The sequence below is a fragment of the Leptinotarsa decemlineata genome, unplaced genomic scaffold (assembly GCF_025532065.1).
Source record: "Leptinotarsa decemlineata unplaced genomic scaffold, Ldec_3_MD MMD2_P_RNA_scaffold_14, whole genome shotgun sequence".
Classification (NCBI taxonomy): domain Eukaryota; kingdom Metazoa; phylum Arthropoda; class Insecta; order Coleoptera; family Chrysomelidae; genus Leptinotarsa; species Leptinotarsa decemlineata.
This window is the reverse complement of record NW_027412528.1, coordinates 914,324-933,456: the sequence shown is the minus strand read 5'-3', so window position 1 is coordinate 933,456 and position 19,133 is coordinate 914,324. Positions and strand designations below refer to the sequence as shown.

Genomic DNA, 19,133 nt, shown 5'->3' with positions numbered 1-19,133 from the left:
CAAACCAAAAAACCAGTACTCACCATAGTTTGCAATAGAAATTGACAGACAATGTAATAAATGAAGAGTCTGGATATGAAATTTCACTCACAAAAAATTATTTCACACTAAAAAGTAGTATATTGTGATCTTTGTTTTCAATTGAATACATCCGACTCTTATGAGGAATTGCTTCTGAGCTATAATGTCTACTTCATTAGTAGCAAACACTGAATAATAAATATAATTGATTACAAAGACCCATTAGTTATAATAACTAGTAAGGAGAACCCTGCAAATCAGAATAGCGAAGTTAAAATCATTCACTAGGAGGAAAAGTACGTTTCAAGAAGTTGTGAACATAATGCACAATGGGTTCACTCAGGCCTGTGTAGAAATCTGCAACTTATAGAAACCTTCAATCAAAAGAAGAGTGAAAAGCATGTCCATTAGACCTTTCAATAATTTAGCTTGATTTGAAATTCTTATTTTTTAATTTTATAATGATTTGACTTTATTTTCAATTTTTGATTAAATTGTTTGTTCATTATTGATATTTTACTTACTGTTATTGTTGTAAATCATCCCCCGAAAAAAAAAAGACCGGCGTCCGCTGGTCGTCGTCAATCGACTGTGACTTGACCAAGGTCTCCCTCAACTCAACTTGTGATTCTAGATCATTCTAGGTATCAAGTTGCTTCGAGAATAATTCTATCGGCTCTCTAAGACTTCCATTGGCATATATAAACACTGGCAACACGCATATCGGCAGAAGTCTAGATGACAGTGCGTTGTGAAGTGCTTCAGTAAGGCGACAGACATTTGAATACTGGTTTGAAGTTTTAGCTGTAGTTTAGGTTGTATTGTCAGTGTAGCAGCAAAATAAAGTTAAGTTTGATTGTACAGTGTAGTCAATTATTGTTAAACTAACGGGGAAAACGTAATATTATCAACATATTTCCTAACACTAAACAGTTTTACAAAAACGAAACACGTATTTCGCGATACAATGGCTTCTTCAGGCGGGACAAGATCCTAATTTTTTTACCCATTTATAATCATTGAAAACACTAATATAAGAAAAAAATCAAGAAAACATGCTAAGTTGAATATTGAAAAAACGGGCCTAATAACTTTCAGTAAAAGAAACAACTTTGTAGAATTCCCATATGTGAAACCCAAATGCAAATCGATTCCATTAGATCATATAAAATTCTTAGGCATTATACTAGATCCAAACCTCAGCTGGTAATCACATATAAACATCTTAAATAGTAGGCTGAATGCCATCTGTCGACTTACACAATATCTACGGGACCGAGTATCTGTCAGTTGTTTGAGAACATATTGCTACGCTCATGTTCAGTCAATTATTTCCTATGAGATCATATTTTGGGGCTTTTCATCAAGCTCACAAAAAATATTCATAACAAAAAAAATTATAAGATGAATATCAAGATTGGATCATAATACTTCATGTAGCACATACTTTTCTGATCTTGACAGTGCCTTCATTGTATTTCCTGGGCTTTGTCAACTTTGTGAATAAATATTACTCCTGTTTCCTAAAAACTCTGATCAATATTCTGCATCTGCAATACTAGGCATTGAAATGAACTATCTGTCCCTTACCATAAATCAACGTCCACGCTACCAAGCAATCAAATCATATATCTCCCTACTTCAAGTACTGAAATATATTATTACAGGTCTGAAAAAGTTCAGAAGTTATGTCTTAAATTACTTGAAGCAGAAATGCTATTATTCTTTAAAACCTGACCCTGACTGCTGTGTCCTGTGTTGTCGATCAATTTGCAATAAAAGTATCATTATTATTAAATTTACCTTTTCTCTGCTTCCTGAACGATCCTTCTGGTAGATTACACTTTTTATTGGCCATAAAATGTGATCCCTGTTTGAATACCAGATCCTCAAAATCTACAAGATGCCTAGAACCCGCAACTTGAGCACTTGCCAAATCCATTTCATGAGACTCCTTCTTTCGCCGCTTTGTTCTAGAAGTGGATTCACCATCTATATCATCATCATCATCATCCCTTCCTGTCTCCAATAGTTTCAAAATACGTTTCAAAGAGGAATCTTCAGACATTTTGTCCTTAATTTTTAACCTTTCCGAATCACTCTGTGATTGGGCCAAAAGAGTACAGTATAAAACTGAAAAAAAATGTTTTTTTTATGATATATTGGAAAAATCAAATATTTGTTAACACCGAAAATATATACACCTTTTAAAAAAATTCAGAGAATTCAGAATTTGCTTTTTGCATAAGAAAATGTTTTTTTTTTTCGCAAAGTTTTGTTATTTTTTTGTGGGTTTATTCATTCATACGGAAATATCTCTTCAGTTCATGATAACGGACATTATTACTATCCAGCCTCTTTGGCTTATGGAAACATTCATTCAGAACTCGTTAAAAAAACAAAAAACAATGAGAGGATAGCATATGCGTTGTGTGATAACTAGTGAAAAAAAGAAATTAAGCGAATTTTAAATGTTTTTGAAAATAATCAAAACTGACTGAAACAGAAAAACTGGAAAAATTAAGAAATTAAATTGTTGACATAAATAAAACATTTGTTAGCGGAGATTCAGAATTGTTGTAATTAACCAAAATAAAACTAGAAACCTCATTCTATGAACGAAGTTCAACTTGGAAATTGCAAAACCTACTAATGTTTGCAATATTTGTAATATGAGGTGAATATTCTTTTTAGCATTGTGGAGTGATAAATGTTAAGGTATTTTCCAATAGTTAATAAATGAAACATGCTACTTTGAGGGATTCCGGTCAACAAACAAGAGTTTTTTCAATTTGATCTTAAATATATAAAAACTTCTTGAACCCTATATAGTAGTAATAGTAGTTTATTTTAGAAATCCTAATATACAATATATAGTTATGCATATATAAATGATTTATATACATATATGATTTTACAGTACGTCATGTATTATAATTTGATATATTTTAATAATAATTTTTTGAATACTTTTAAGGAACTTACATGTTTTATTTCATCAAGTAACTTATTGAAGCTATCTAGACCTTTAAAAAACAATGAATTCATTCCACTCTTATAGTTTGTTCGGGATATATAAAATGTATTACATGTTCTTGTGTTATATGAATGAAGATCACTATTTCGAATTAAATATTTGCTAAGGCTGGTTGTATCCCACTCGTAATAGAGTATTCAACATAAATTCAATAGAGGTATACTGGTTGCATCTCAAAATAATTCTCATACCCCATTTTTCGTAGTTTCTGCAATTGTCCTATTTGATTTTGGTTGAATAGATATATCAGTGTGGCACAGTAGTCAAAGTGTGGCCTTATTATACAGTTGTAACATGTTAGTCTAAGCAAAGGTTGATAAAGATTTTAAAATTCTAAAGATAAAATACATTTTCTTACATTTCTAATGGTATATTCAGCATGCTTATTCAAATTTAATTGATGTTATTTAATAAATCCTAGGTACTTAATTTCATTTACAATTGTGAGTTGATTATTGAATATGCTGATATCAACATCGTTAGTTTCAACCTTTCTTTGATTCGAATTTGATGTAACAATCATTGCCTTAGATTTATTGATATTCAATTAGAGTTTATTTACTTGTAGATATAATTCGATGCTCTTTAAAGATATATTGTTATTTTGTACAGCTTCTTTCAAATCACAGTTTTTATATATAAATATATATATATATATATATATATATATATATATATATATATATATATATATATAAAAATTATATATATATATATATATATATATATATATATATATATATATATATATATAGGTATAGATATTATTGAGTGTGTATGATATAAATCAAAAGGAGGAAATTCGTGGACATGACACTCGAAAAATATGGAGGCCAACTGCGGACACGTGTTTCTGGCTATTGGCCTCATCAGCGCATTGCAGCCAATTGCAAAGGTGGACAACAACTGGTTACCAAAAATGGAAAAAAAAAACCATCACATATGCACGGTGTCACCAACAGGAGCCAACCGCACATTTGTGGTTTCAATTAGAAGACCCTGCATTCCCAGGCATCATCTAACATCACCACGTAGGCAGCTATAGCTACCTGCGTATATATATATATATATATATATATATATATATATATATATATATATATATATATATATATATATATATATATATAAAAATCTATGGTTTGTTATTTCCTTTTATATATAATATTAATATAATATTTAATATTAATATAAGTTACAAAAAGGATTTGGAAGCTTTATAACTCCTATTTAATTATATGCGGGCGCTTTCGACAGCTGGTCGTACTGTCACCATCCAGGCTCTACTCAAACTGAACGTGTCAACCTGTTGTTTGTCCTTTTATGCGGTCCGATCGCCTCAGTGCAGGTACTTCATGTACTTTAGGTAAATTTGCCTGGATTTGGGTTACACCAGGTAATATTCTTTGTGTAGATCCAACACAGTCACACACACAGTCCAACAACAGTCATTAATTTCTCCGAAGACTTTCGGCGAACAAACGGTCTCGTGTATTACTCAGAAATAACCGTTCTACATTGCTCAAGCGAAGCAGTGACCACATAACCCATTCTACCGAAGAAACAGGCGACCATTTGCTTTGCTGTGTTTCTTCCACGAACAACTTTGCTGGATTTAGCTCGTCTTGGAATACCCACAAGGTCGATTGCTGTTTTGTTTCCGGCTCATAAGCATATTTCCATGATTCGTCAACTATCAATATTTTATACCTGTCGTTTGAAGCACCACGGCCGAACTTTTCAATCATTTCCTTACACCACTTGACGCGAGCCTTTTTGGAGCGATTGATAAATTATGGGGTTTCCAACGAGAACAAATTTTTTGCAAAATAGAATATATTGAAGTGGAACTAATGTGGAAGGATGCCTCTATCTCCCAATATGACACACGACGATGTTGCATTCCCAGTTCAAGCACTGCATCGATGTTTTGTGACACAAAAACCGTTTTTGGACGACCTTCACAGAATTCGTCGGCGACAGAACTACGATCATGATTGAATTCACTATACCAACGATATACTGTTGTTTTTGATAGTGATTTATCGCCACACAAAGAACTGAGTTCATTGACACATTCTTGTTGAGATAATCCATATCGAAAGTTGTGAAAAATAACCAACAAAAACCTTCTCTTGAAATTTTCATGATTTGATCGAATTAATTTTCTCAACTCACTGTTAACAAGACAAATAGCACCTGTATATCAAAACATTGTGAGTACATTTATGCTAAAAAATCTCAAACTTTATATGTTACCACATTTTACCTATTGACATTAGTGTTGCCAGTTCCCGAAATATAAACATTCCCCCATTGTATTTATTTTGTAGAAATATCAAATATACGATAAAGAAAATAACTTTTGTCTAATTTCTATTAAATTTTTTATTTGTTACGACAAGTTGAGAATGATATAATAAACCGACACCGGTCGTATCAAATAAAAATCTTAGTAGGAATTATAGTCTATTTCAAAAGAGTGTAGAGTAATAAAATCTCATTAAGTATTCAAAAGCGCTACAGGGTGATCCGTCAATAAATTCTGTCACTTCCCTAGTCCGCATTGCAAAATTATGTCGTTTCATAAAGAGCAGGTAGGTATCACCCTGTTTTAAGGGATTTGTCCATTGTTATCGACGGATAAATACTGAGCCAGAGGCGCGCTAGTGGGATAATTGCCAAAAGAATATGCATTCATAAAAATTATATTAAAGGAAATAAAAATTTAATACAGCAGAACAGTGTTATTAAAAAAATATAAAATATAACAATAAAATATATACGAACCGAAATCGGGAAATACTCACAAACACACACGAACGAACTTTACGTATTGAAACACTTGTGGGGACTTTAAATCAATTTATTCACAAAAACGACAAGAACTTTACTGGATACGTTATTACAATTTGACACTTGAACAATACTAAAACTGTGAACTTCCCTTAACGTTTAACAACACTCTATTTATACCCTAATTGAATGTTCTAGAGATTACTAGGTACAATTTTCGAGAACCTTCCGAGAAAATAATTATTCAGACTACCCTTAATTCTAAACCCTAACCTAAGCAAAAGTGTCACTGTCACTGATACACTGGTCTCTGTCCAGATTGCTTATCCCGCTACAGTATATTTACAATTCAATTAAATTATTCTACATCAGTATAGTCTTCATCCGAAGAACTGTCATCATCCCCTGGTGTTATAATTATAGGGTCAACCACCTGATCGACCAAGTTGTCCAGTTCCCACATTTTATCTTCCTCTTTTAAAACATGCTGGATTGCTTTTTGCCAGTTTTCTGATGTGATTTCCATAATGGCTTGATCAAACAATACCTTGACATCTTTCATTTTAAATGTGATATTGTGCCTTGCAACATATCCTTTAACTTGTGCCCATATAAGTTCTATAGGATTTAATTCGCAATGATATGGCGGTAGGCGCAGCACAGTTACTTTATACTTTTCTGCTACATCTTCTACGGCATATTTCATGAAGCGAGATTTATGTTGTTTTACTATGGCTAGTAGTTCCTTCTTTACTGAATTCGTCTCAAACTGAATACCTTTATTTGACAGCCAGTTAATAATTTCTTGCTTTCTCCAAGCTGAAGTTGGTACCTTCTCTAAGCGCCTTGAATGGTAGCTTGCATTATCCATAACCACGACCGAATCAGCTGAAAGAAATTTTAACATTTCCCCGAAGTAGTCTTCGAAGACATCCGAATTCATGTCCTCATGATAATCTCCCGTCCGGCACGACTCAAAGCTTAACAAACCTTCTTTTAAAAATCCGTCTTCGCTTCCAATGTGAGCAATTATAAGCCTCTTCCCTTTTCCCGAAGGCACTTTAATACCCGTCGAAAGGCCTTCTATGAAAGCTTGGCGAGAACTTGTTATATTTTTATCTTGCCACATTTTTTTGACTATATAACCTTCGTTTATCCACGTCTCATCAAGATAAAAAATTTTCTTTTGCTCTCTGCGGTACTGCTTTATAGTTGTCAAATATTTTCGTCTCCAGCAAACAATTTCATCACTTTCCAGTAATAGTGCCTTTCGATTGTGCTTTTCCCAGGCAAAATTCATACTTTTTAAAGTTTTCCATAAAAGTTTTCTGGATATCAAAGGAATATCGTTATCTTGGCTTATCTCGATAAATATTTTTTCAAGAGTGGGTATTTCCTTTTTAAAATAAAACGAATGAACTTTTCTTCGAATGTCACATTTGGTGTCTTCATCTAAGATTTTTATTGGTCTTCCTGATTTTCTCTTGCATGGACTTACCTGGCCTGATATCTTTCTTTCTCGCAATAATTTAAAAATCGTGGACTGTCCAATTCCAGTCATTCGGGCACATCGCTCAACACTTTCTTGCACAGACAAACTAGGGTGATCGTGTTTTATGCAATCATATACATTTAAAATTATAACTTTTTCGCAAACAGATAGCGGAGAATTTTTTACACTTCTTTTCTTTGGAGTAAATGTCCCCATTTTATAACTTTTTCACTATTTCTATATCACAATATCACTGTACGTTTAATTGGTGTAGTAACAATTACTATTATAACTCGAATGTTTAAGACACCATTACAATATATTTAAACCCTTTTTCTTAATTACCTGGGTTTAATAGGTATTGCATGATTGGTGGGCAGGGTCAAAAAGGGATTATTATAATGACATGGCACCTCGGAACTAAGTGTTAACCCTTTTTTGAGAAATCATGCTCAAGAACCACTAAAATTAATCTTAATCTTTTTTTAAGCAATTTTACTTACCTAAATACATGTAGGTACTTAGTTTTAGACCAAATTACTTCCCAAAAATGGCCTTTTATTATTATCTATGTCTGTAATTTTTAATTTACTTTAATTATTAAGTTTAATAATCCTAAGATTTGCCTACGCCCATGGACGACAACGAAATTCAGGCAAATTTTATGACACTTCATGATTTATTACTCTACACTCTTTTGAAATAGACTATAGACAAAAGTTATTTTTATTATCCTATATTTAACAATAGTATTGGAAATACAACAAATATGAACAACTTCAAAAAACGATTTATAAATGATTCATTTCATTTTAAAATTAATCTTTTTTTGGATGATGTGAAACAATGAAGAAATGTACTTATTTGCATATCTGAGAGATGCTGTTAGACAACAAAATCCAAAAAATAAAAAATAACATTTTCAATCCCTTCTGGCTTGATATTGTCATGTTACCAATGTTTATTTCTTACTTGCACTTGATCAAAAAACGCATTTTTAAAACATCATGGATCTGAATCATTGAATCATGAAAAACGGTGGCATTTAATTTTTTTTAATACCAACAGAGAGTTCCTAAAAAACGTATTATTGGATAATGTCATCTTTTGAATGAGCTCATCTCTGAAAGTTGATATCCATGAGAAACTTCAACATGATTTATGATTGGTGTAAAAAATAAAAAGTGTAGGCTTTCCTAGTCAAAAATAACTGTTTAAGCTATTTTCCAAGTTTGTTGGCCATGGTCTGCAGGTTTTCATGCCGATAGTTCGCCTACAATTGCGGTAGATATTATCAAATATGATGAGACAACAGACAATTTGCTCTAAAGTCAATCCAAATCCAAGATAGAGTGAAACAAAACAAAACCGAAGCGTGATGTTCACGTGATCGCACAGTGTCAGATGGAAAGGGCAGCGTTCATTGGTGAATTCGCCTTCTTGGTACGAGTTCGGTACCAGCACAGGGTTGTAATCAGTCGTTTGCTTGTTTGTGTTTGTTTAAAATTGTTTTCCAAGATGTCCAGTACAGACACTGCTGATGACACTGTGAGCTATCCTCCGAGTCCAGCCAGGAAACGATCCATAAAAAGACATTTGAGTGTTGAGATGAAAGAAGTGATTTTAAATGTGTTCAAGAAAGAGATGGAAGAAATTGAGACATCGACTGTCGACGAAGTCGTATCGAAAGTTTCCGATAAAATTGGAGTGTGTTGCGCTTCGATTTACAATGTTTTACGGGAATATAAACAAAATCATACATTTTCCAAAACAAATACAAATCAGAATCGTCAAACCATTATAAAATCAATAGATGATGCTGATAAACATGCAATCAGGAGGAAAGTGCATGAGTACTTTTTCAGAAATGAAATACCCACGATAGACAAAGTACTCGCAGAAATAAATGAAGATGTTTAATTGCCAAGTGTTAAGCGGTCAACATTCCATAAAGTATTGAAACATTTGAATTTTGTATGGAAAAAACGAGGGTGCAATAGTTTATTATTGGATAGAGAGGAAATTGTGTTATGGAGGAGAGAGTATTTGACAATTAAATATTATAGGGAACAACAGAGAACAATTCATTATATGGATGAAACCTAGGTTGATGCTGGTCATACTACCCCTAAAATATGGGTCGATGAAACTGTGACCTCATCTAGGAGGGCCTTTCTAGATGGACTATCCACCGATTTAACAAATCCATCAGGTAAACTTATATTTATATTAAGACCTGCCTCAATCTCAATATATAAAAAGTAACCCTCGTATTTGTTTTATTTACTTACATACCTCTTCATAATTTCAGGTAAAGGAAAACGGCTTATTATTTGTCACATCGGCAATAAGAATGGGTTTGCTGCTGAAGGGCTGTGGTGTTTCGAGTCGAAGAAAACTGGAGATTATCACGAAGAAATGAACGGTGAATCTTTCGAACAGTGGTTTTCCAAAGTTCTGCCCCATCTGGAGGATAATGTCCATTTTAATGGACAATGCACCTTATCATTCGCGACGGTTAGAGAAGATTCCGATGTCTTCAAAGAAGGTTGGAATCCAAAATTGGCTGCGATCAAAGAATATTAGCTTTGAAGACTCAATGCTAAGAGTACAGCTACTAAAAATTGTCAAGGAGCGCAAGCTTGAATACCAAAAATATATAGTCGATGAGATGGTAACAGGCCAAAACAAAATTGTCCTTTGCCTGCCTCCATACCACTGCGAGCTCAATCCCATCGAGTTAATATGGGCTGATGTGAAGAATTTTGTAACTCAGCATAATACCGTGTTCAAATTTGCAGATCTCAAAGTACATTTTGATGAGGCTTTGAAAAGAGTCACAGCGGAGAAATGGGAGAAGTGTGTTCGGCATGTGATATCGGAAGTCGAGACAAAGATGTAGAAGCTTGATAACATAATAGAGGCACAAATCAAGCCACTGATAATTCAGATTGGTGAGGATGATACTACTGATGAAGAGACAAATTCATCCAGTTGAATAATTTTGATTAATATTCCTTTTGATTTTACATAAAATAAAAATTATCAATAAAGAAATAATTACGTCTCTTTTCATATAATGCTTGAGTGTGCTGTGAAAAATCCAATGAAAATCTTTTTATATTACACATATTATCTGCATTTTTCCGTTAAACTGCAAAACTTGTGCATTTCACTCGTTATTATAAAAAAGATTTCTTAAGTATGATATAGCATTTGCGATCAACAAGATGTTGGTTCTGAATACGACCCTGGCCAATTCTTGGGATTTTGGGATTTTCAATATCACGTGCGTAGGGCATGTCAATGTTTACATCCACTCTATCTTGGATTTGGATAGACTTTAGTTGTCCTAACATCAGATTCTGTGTCAGGAACCTTAGAGCACTTCATCACAGTAATGTAGATTGTCAAATTAGCAATTCCCATATTTTTTCCCTACAAGTAGCAATGTAATGAAAAGTAAAATAAACCTATTGAAATATATAATCTACTTCATTTTTCAAAATCTATCACAAATTTTTGGAATCGACTTTGGAATACTGTGATATTAGATCTTCAACTTTACAATCAAGATTTTTTTTATAGGACAATAGATAGAATTTTTATTAATTGTTCCAGTAATAACTAAGGTTGAAACAGAACCTGGCCTCCTTAAGTGAGAAGCTTCCGCATGAAACGAACCTCCGCATGTTTTTTAAAGGAGTTTTGTTTATGCAAAACTCCTTTATGTACAAATCTGATTAGCGAGATCCTTGTTGTATCTATATGATACGAAATAAATGATTTTTTAGGTGTATACATATCTTTCTTAAAATCACAATTGTTTTGAGAAGTAAATATATTTTTAATCAATGCATTTTACACAAATATTTTTGTATGTTTTGAAAATGGAAAAAAAAAATACTTTCCGAAATGTTCCCTATCTTAAGGAAGTAAAATATAAAAAAAACAAATATTCAAATATTTTATGTCATTTAAAAGTAAAATTCATAAATATGGCAGTTTACTGACTATATATGAGGCATTTTTTTTATTGAACTTACTCATTTGCCTGTGTTTCTTCAACTGTTTGATAAAGTCAAAACAATCATAACCCAGAAGAAGAACTAGTTGATTTTCACATTCCCTATCATCATTTGCATCTCTCAAAACATTAAGCACTTTTTCTGCTGTTTGGTGGGAATCCATGGCATCATCATATATTTTTGACAATCTTCTTTGTAACCAATAGGCATCAATATCCAAAGGATGTAATGCTTTTTCCTTTTTCAGTTCTTCAACACCACCTAACTAAAAATAATAATTTTTGAGGTGATTGTGCAAAAATAAATGATTTTCCTTTTTCATGAACACAATGAATAATGAAATTGTGGAGAAACACAGTAAAGCTCACACAAAATATCTTGAACCCTGAGGTGCAAAAACAAAATCAATGACACCATATGGGAGTGACAATAGTCATAAGAATTGTCCACCTCAGAATTTTTCCACCCTAGAATTTTGAAGTAATAACTTCAATAATTTATAAACAATTGGAAAACTAAATTCTACATGATATAAACGTTTAACTAAAATAGTATGAACTGTGTGAATCATTTGCAAACATACAAATCTAGAACATTGGGATTATATTATTATAATTTTTGTGAGAAAGAACCTGTCAACTTCCTTGACCAATGTACCTTCTTTTAAATATTGCACATGCCATAACTGATCCCTACAGTTCTGACCCTACCTATTATTAGCATCAGGAATACTTGAAAGAGTTTAAGCTAGTCTGTAGTTTTGTTTTATGTTATGACACTGTACAAGTGATAAAAAATCAATTTTTATTTTCAGACTTGATCGATTTCTTTTAAAATTGTTACTCAGTGAACTGTATTAGTCTTTAACTAAATAAAGGATTTATATATATATATGTGTATATATATATATATATACAGTGTGACCCATTTAAAATGGAACCACCCCTGTAGAATGTGCATTTTTCAATCAATCTCATTTTTTTTTTATTGAAATATTGAGCATGAAAAACTGTATCTTGACACTAACTTTGACAATTTTAGTTTCATTTCCAAGGCACTCTATGGTTTTTTTTGTTTGTCAAAAACGGCAAAAGTTTATTAGGCAATTTTTGTTTTCAAATTTGACTACACCACTGGATTCGTAGTCGTTATAAATCAAAACTGTCAAATTTTCATTAAAAAATATTTGTTAACAACGAAGTTACAACAACTTCAATTTTGGAAACAAAGTATTTGTTTGTAATTTTTATTCAGATTATAGACATATTTGAGATCTGACAACACTGTCATCACCAAGTAGAACACCAGTGAATTTGTACAGTGAAAATCCGAAGTCAACAGCTCAATGCGTTCTACAGTTATAACTCCTGAAAATATGGTAATGTGAGAGATTTGTGGTGCAAGCGTTTTGTAATAAAAATCTGACTACGCCACTGAATTTGTGGATAATATTCCCTTAAAATCATTCATTTGAGTGTAGGTTACGAGAAGTGTATTCTAGAATAACAGAAAATTAAAAATTCATTTTCAAGTTATGCAGTACTTAGTACATTCTTCCGCATAGCCGCTAAAATCAAATTGATTTAAAGCATGGAAATCATTTATTCAATAATAAAACAGAGAGCAGGACAAAAATTGTTCCCTGTAAATTCTTCATAACTCAGCTAAAACAATCTTTTAGAGGAGATATCAATAATTTGAGGAAGCTGAACTCATTATGCAAAGGTTTTATAATAAATCAACAGTAGGCTGTGATTTTGACAGTTAATCATAAATAAAATAATAGTTGTTAGTTACGTGCATTTAATAATGGCTTTGCAATTATCATTAGAAGAAAGAATTGAAATTGTGAGAATTTCTGGGGACAATTATCATAGTGAAAGAGAAGCAGCTAGGATATTTAATCACAGACATCCAAATCGACTTCCCATTGACAGAAGCACCGTCAGTAAAATTAACAAAACATTTAAAGAAACCGGTGCTGTCAGCAAACATATTTTAAAAAATAATCACCGAAGAAGAAATTTAAACGAAGGTGCTGTTTTAGATTATTTTAGAAACCACCCAAACAGAAGTTTACGAGTCGCCAGTTTGGATTTAAACTTACCGAGAGAGACTATTCGACGATGTCTTAAAGAAAACAAAATGAGAGCATTTAAACCTAAATTTCTTCACTCTTTAAAGGCAGGTGATGAAGTGAAACGTATGGAATTTTGTTTGTGGGCACAAGGCGAGTACCTGAATACAAGAAATTTTTTAAACTGCATAATGTTTAGTAATGAAGCTTCTTTCAGCACCAATGGGGTAGTTTAATCGCAAAATGCTCGGTATTGAGCTACGGAAAATCCGCACTGGATCATAAATTGTAAAAGTCAATATTCCGAAAAAGTTAACGTTTGGTGTGGTATAGTACAAAATAGAATAATAGGTCCATATTTTTTTGATGGAAACATAAACGGGCAAAATTTTTTGGAATTTCTAAATAACCAATTATCGGACGAAATAGATGAAATGCCTCTTGCGGAACAAGTAAATTTATATTTTCAGCTCGAGGGCTGTTCCGTGCACAATTCGAGGATTGTTAAAGAGTGGCTAAATAACCAGTTTCCAAATCATTGGATAGGACGAGGTAGTGACTTAATTGAATGGCCACCTAGATCGCCTGATCTAACAATATTAGACTTTTTTCTGTGGGGTATTCTGACACAAAAAGTATACAGAACAAGACCAACGAATCGAGCTGAACTCATGCAAAGGATACGACAAGCTTGTGCCGAAATTACAGTTCAACAAATAAGAAATAGTGTGAACAATATTCGGAAGAGATACGATAAATGTATTGAACTCAATGGAGGTTTGGTAGAAGCCACAAAAATTTGAATGTTTAGTTTTGAATCAATGTTTATTTTAGTATCAGTTTTTTCTTAATGGCAATTAATTGTTGAATAAATACTTTGAAACTTGTTTGTATACATTTTGTTTTCATCAGCTATAGAAGAAGGTAGAGTAAGTTCAGTCGAATCTCATAAAATGTGATTTTCCAGGTGCGCTGTTACAAAAGTACTATTATTTATTATTGGGAAACTTCCAAAAAGCTTACAAATATGATCATTAATACTTCAAGATTCTATCAAGATTTGGTAAAAGCGCAAATGGGAGATCCCATGACATGAGATTCTGAACTTGGTCTACTACTGCGTAACTTGAAAATGAACTTTTAATTTTCTGTTATTCAATTATTCAATTTTTATTTTAATTTTCACTTCTCGTAACCTACACTCAAATGAATGATTTTAAGGGAATATTATCCACAAATCCAGTGGCGTAGTCAGATTTTTATTACAAAACGCTTGCACCACAAATCTCTCACATTACCATATTTTCAGGAGTTATAACTGTAGAACGCATTGAGCTGTTGACTTCGGATTTTCACTGTACAAATTCACTGGTGTTCTACTTGGTGATGACAGTGTTGTCAGATCTCAAATATGTCTATAATCTGAATAAAAATTACAAACAAATACTTTGTTTCCAAAATTGAAGTTGTTGTAATTTCGTTGTTAAAAAATATTTTTTAATGAAAATTTGACAGTTTTGATTTATAACGACTACGAATCCAGTGGTGTAGTCAAATTTGAAAACAAAAATTGCCTAATAAACTTTTGCCGTTTTTGACAAACAAAAAAAACCATAGAGTGCCTTGGAAATGAAACTAAAATTGTCAAAGTTAGTGTCAAGATACAGTTTTTCATGCTTAATATTTCAATAAAAAAAAATTGAGATTGATTGAAAAATGCACATTCTACAGGGGTGGTTCCATTTTAAATGGGTCACACTGTATATATATATATATATATATATATATATATATATATATATATATATATATATATCAACGTGTTTAGATTATTCATGGTTTTAATGTTATATATTCCTTTTTTTTCTGAATTATTTAAAATAGTTTAAAATGTGTTTTTGTCGACACATCATTTTTGTTTTCTGTATATTTTGGATCACCCTACTCTATTGCAAAAAAACAAAACGAAAATTTTCTGCAAAAGTTATGAATATGATTTGTAAATTCAGGGTATCATCTAAACAAATTCCAAGAAATTTACTGGTTGTCGTGGTAGGGTACAATAAAATGATAGAGAGAATTATCCAGATTGGTGCTGAAGAGGCAATAAGGCAAGTGTCTTATTCCGAAACATTGTATGTCTGCCATTGAGGATGACAAGTGTTCCATGTAAATGAAATTTTACCTCTTTTATATACTATAATGTGAAGCAATCTCGTGAATGATATCTGATTTGAACGGACTAGAAAAAAGTGTTTTTTATATAATTCAATATTTATATAAAAGTAGTTGCTTCAAAAATATTTTTTCGTTTGTGTAATTCAATGTTTATATGAAAGAAGTTGTTTGGAGAAAGCTTTTTTTCCAGTGTGTTTCTGAAAGTTACTTCTTTGTAGAATTATTTCAAGTTAGTGAAAATGTTAAAATTCATTTTGCAATTGGAAGTGTGAAAAAAATTTAATGTCAGTTTTATAACTACTATACCTCCCAGACAACCTTCCGAAGGCATTGCTACCCTAGTTCAAAGCTGCGGATATCATGTATCAGTTTCTCTGTTCATACTGCAGTGTTGCTTTTGCCATTCGCATATCTCTAGGTTCTAGTTACTTCGCATGAGATGTAATGACTATAATAACTTACATTTTCAGCATGAATGGCGCCATCCTCCTTGGCTTCTTCCCCTTCTTCATCATCAGTTTCTTCTCGAACTTCCCCATACATATCCTCATCATCTTCTTCCTCAGATTCTTCAAACTGAACATTTATTCCATAAGTTTCGTCAATATTTTCATCTCCAACTGAGGTTTTATTCTCTTCATTTCCAAAGTCAGTAATTTTCTTTCCCAAATTCAACAGCAGTGCAAAACGCTCGTCTGCTATTGGTCCCAGAAATGTTTCAGTTTCTTTTTTCTTATCTCTGTCTCTTAGTCTATCATTTTTTAGAACTTGTAGAACTTCATCTGCAGCACCACAGAGAATTTCTCTAGGTTGATCGCCCAATGCTTCTTGAAGAAAACTTAAAAGAACTTCATATGTTTGCCGTGTTTCTTGAGTTTTTGGCCTATACATTATTCCCACCATTTCATCTACTCCTTCTGATAGTAAAGTCGCACCCTTCATTCTTGCAAAGTCATATTGAGCCTCATCTCGTTTTAACCGTCTAAAACAAAAAAGTATAGGTACCTAGTATGATTTTTTTTATCAAATTTTTAGCAACATACTTCACTTTCCGCTCTTCTGCTTTTCCAGGTCGAGTTCTTTGTGCCCGATCTCCCATTTTTGTTCCAGATAATTTTCCCACAAGGGACATAACTTCTCCAGTAGCTTCATCTCGGCTCCTCCTTTCGATAAATCTAACATCAGCTTGGAGCACAAGGTTGGAATTCTGGAGATATATAAAAAAAAATTATTAGCAACATTAAAAACAAAAAAAGATATATCAACGGGGTTCAATTAAAGTGTGGAAAAATGTATCATTTTTACATACTAAATTTGTTGGAAGATTATTGATTATAATATTTTAACAACTTACAGCTTTGTACTCATATTGCTGTTGTCTAGCTGCGGCATCTGCCATATTTTAAATGTGGGAATTCTATTGGCTGGCAACTTCTCCTAATTATTGGTAAAAGCTTAAAAAAAGATTAATCTAAAATGACAGAAGAAATAATGTTCAACTACTTTAGAAATAATACATTGAATGACCGTACTTTTCTCGAAATTACAAACGAGAAAATTTACACACCTTTTTTAAAAAACGCTAAATCAGATGCTTACAGTGTTGATACAATCAACTTGAAAATGATTAATTTAGCACTTGGAATTAGGCAAAATATAGTGCAAATATAACACTGGCCTGAGATAAATTGCATTGAACAATTCTATTTTTTCTGGATCAGTGGCAGGCATTTAATTCAGTGAATTTCAAGTTGCTGATTGCAAAGCTGTATTATCTGGCATTGAGTGATACTGCTTTATCTTGCAGGCTATTTAGATACATTACAAATAGGATTGATGATTCAATTTCGGGGTTTGGAATATCATCCTCTAGAACTCTAGAGTTTCTCAAGGTAAAGTCCTTGGTCCATTTCTGTTAGCTATATTCCCTTTTGACCACCTGAAGCACTTCAAATTCTCAAGAGAATATAAATTGCATAAATATATACAAATGTCCATATTCATGTGCACAAAATGGAATAAGAATCAACCCCAATAAGAGTACGACCTTTACTAAAGGACCAGAAAAACAAACACAATATATCTGTAGTGTGTACATCCTAATGAAGAATTAGTCCCCAACATGAATTTCTGAAGCAACAATAAAGGAGCATTTTTTAAAAGTAAGTATTTGTAGTTGTAATCCCAATCCAAGGAGATCATCCCTACCATTTCCATCCATCAATATCATTACAAATTTGACCATAAGGAAAATTACAACCCCTAAATGAAAATTTTTACTCTATGAATTGTTTAATGAATATACAAAAATGCAAGTAAAATGGTTCGAGTTTTCAACAGGAAAATGTAACTTTTTTACACGGTTTATGGGATAACACCATAACCGTTAGTACACAAACCTGGATGATTTGCCTATTTCTGAATTTCGGAAATTCCAACTAGTGATTCCATACAAATGAAAATATATATAGCATCATGTAACTGACTGGCCCTTTGCAATTTGGTTATAACTATTGAAGGTGTATATTCCTGGTATTTTCTAATAACAATATTAATATCTAGCAAGTATTACTTTGGTATTATATCCTACTTTTGTTGCACAATAATAAGAAATTTTCACTAATAACTAACAAGTGCTGAAGCAAAACAAATTAGAACATCTTCTTCTTCCTAATTTTGGTCTCAGCTTACCAGAGCCGAGAAGAAAGAAGTCAAACTCAAAATTAAAGAAGAAGAAATCAAACGGAAATTTTTTTAACCAAATTTGGTACAACATCAAAATACCTATGAAAATAAAAATAGATTAAAAAGACATTGTTGCCTATACTCAAACAAAAAAATTTTACGGAATTCAGAGAACAGTGGAAAATTGATATAAAAACAAAAGGCATTACATATGGCAAAATTCATACCGAATATCCTGATAAATTATGGTAGGTATAATCAATATCCATATTTAAGTGGACGGCATATCACAACTATGATTAGGATGAAAACTGGGCACTGTTTAACAAAAAAATATTTATACCGAATTGAAATAAAAGATAATCCATATTGTGAATGTGGACAAGAAGAAACTTTGGAACATATTTTCTTTGAATGCTATATTAAAACTGTACCAAACGTGGATATGTATCGGATGTTTATAGAATATGGAGTGGTTCCCCCTGAACTTCATAACAATTTTAAGGGATGATAATTAAATTGATTAAAATTTTTTTAACATATAATAAAATTGAATTATGGAGAGAAAAAAAAATGAAAAAAAATTAATAGAAAATAAGTTATAATGTAAAGAGTCAGAATTAAAATTAAAAATTATTGTAATTATTTAGGTACCCCATCTTTCACTTTTTCCATTCTGGGTTCTTTTTATCCGAGGCAGCAATTCGGTTTATGGTAATGCTTCACAGCTGCCCTGAAGCGAGAAGAGTCTATACCTGCTATAAATAACTGTCTTGCACAAAGAAGAATATATTGAAGAAGAGATGGAAAAACATGGAA

General features: G+C 32.2%; 1 protein-coding gene across 3 annotated transcripts in view; it reads right to left on the bottom strand.

Moving 5' to 3' along the window:
* l(3)72Ab (U5 small nuclear ribonucleoprotein l(3)72Ab) overlaps positions 1–18,336 on the bottom strand; it is a 42,791-nt gene extending 24,455 nt beyond the window's left edge. The window contains exons 1-6 of one of the 3 annotated variants that reach the window (XM_074176405.1): positions 18,202–18,336; positions 16,984–17,083; positions 16,673–16,836; positions 16,092–16,611; positions 11,393–11,639; positions 1,825–2,154 (exon numbers count right to left, since the gene is read on the bottom strand). In XM_074176405.1, the coding sequence (XP_074032506.1) occupies positions 1,825–2,154; positions 11,393–11,639; positions 16,092–16,611; positions 16,673–16,836; positions 16,984–17,028 (1,306 nt within the window). In that variant the 5' untranslated portion in view covers positions 17,029–17,083; positions 18,202–18,336. Of the gene's footprint in view, positions 1–1,824; positions 2,155–11,392; positions 11,640–16,091; positions 16,612–16,672; positions 16,837–16,983; positions 17,084–18,028 lie in introns of all 3 variants that reach the window. The other 2 variants (XM_074176403.1, XM_074176411.1) reach the window with 2 other exon arrangements.
* Positions 18,337–19,133: the final 797 nt, after the last annotated feature.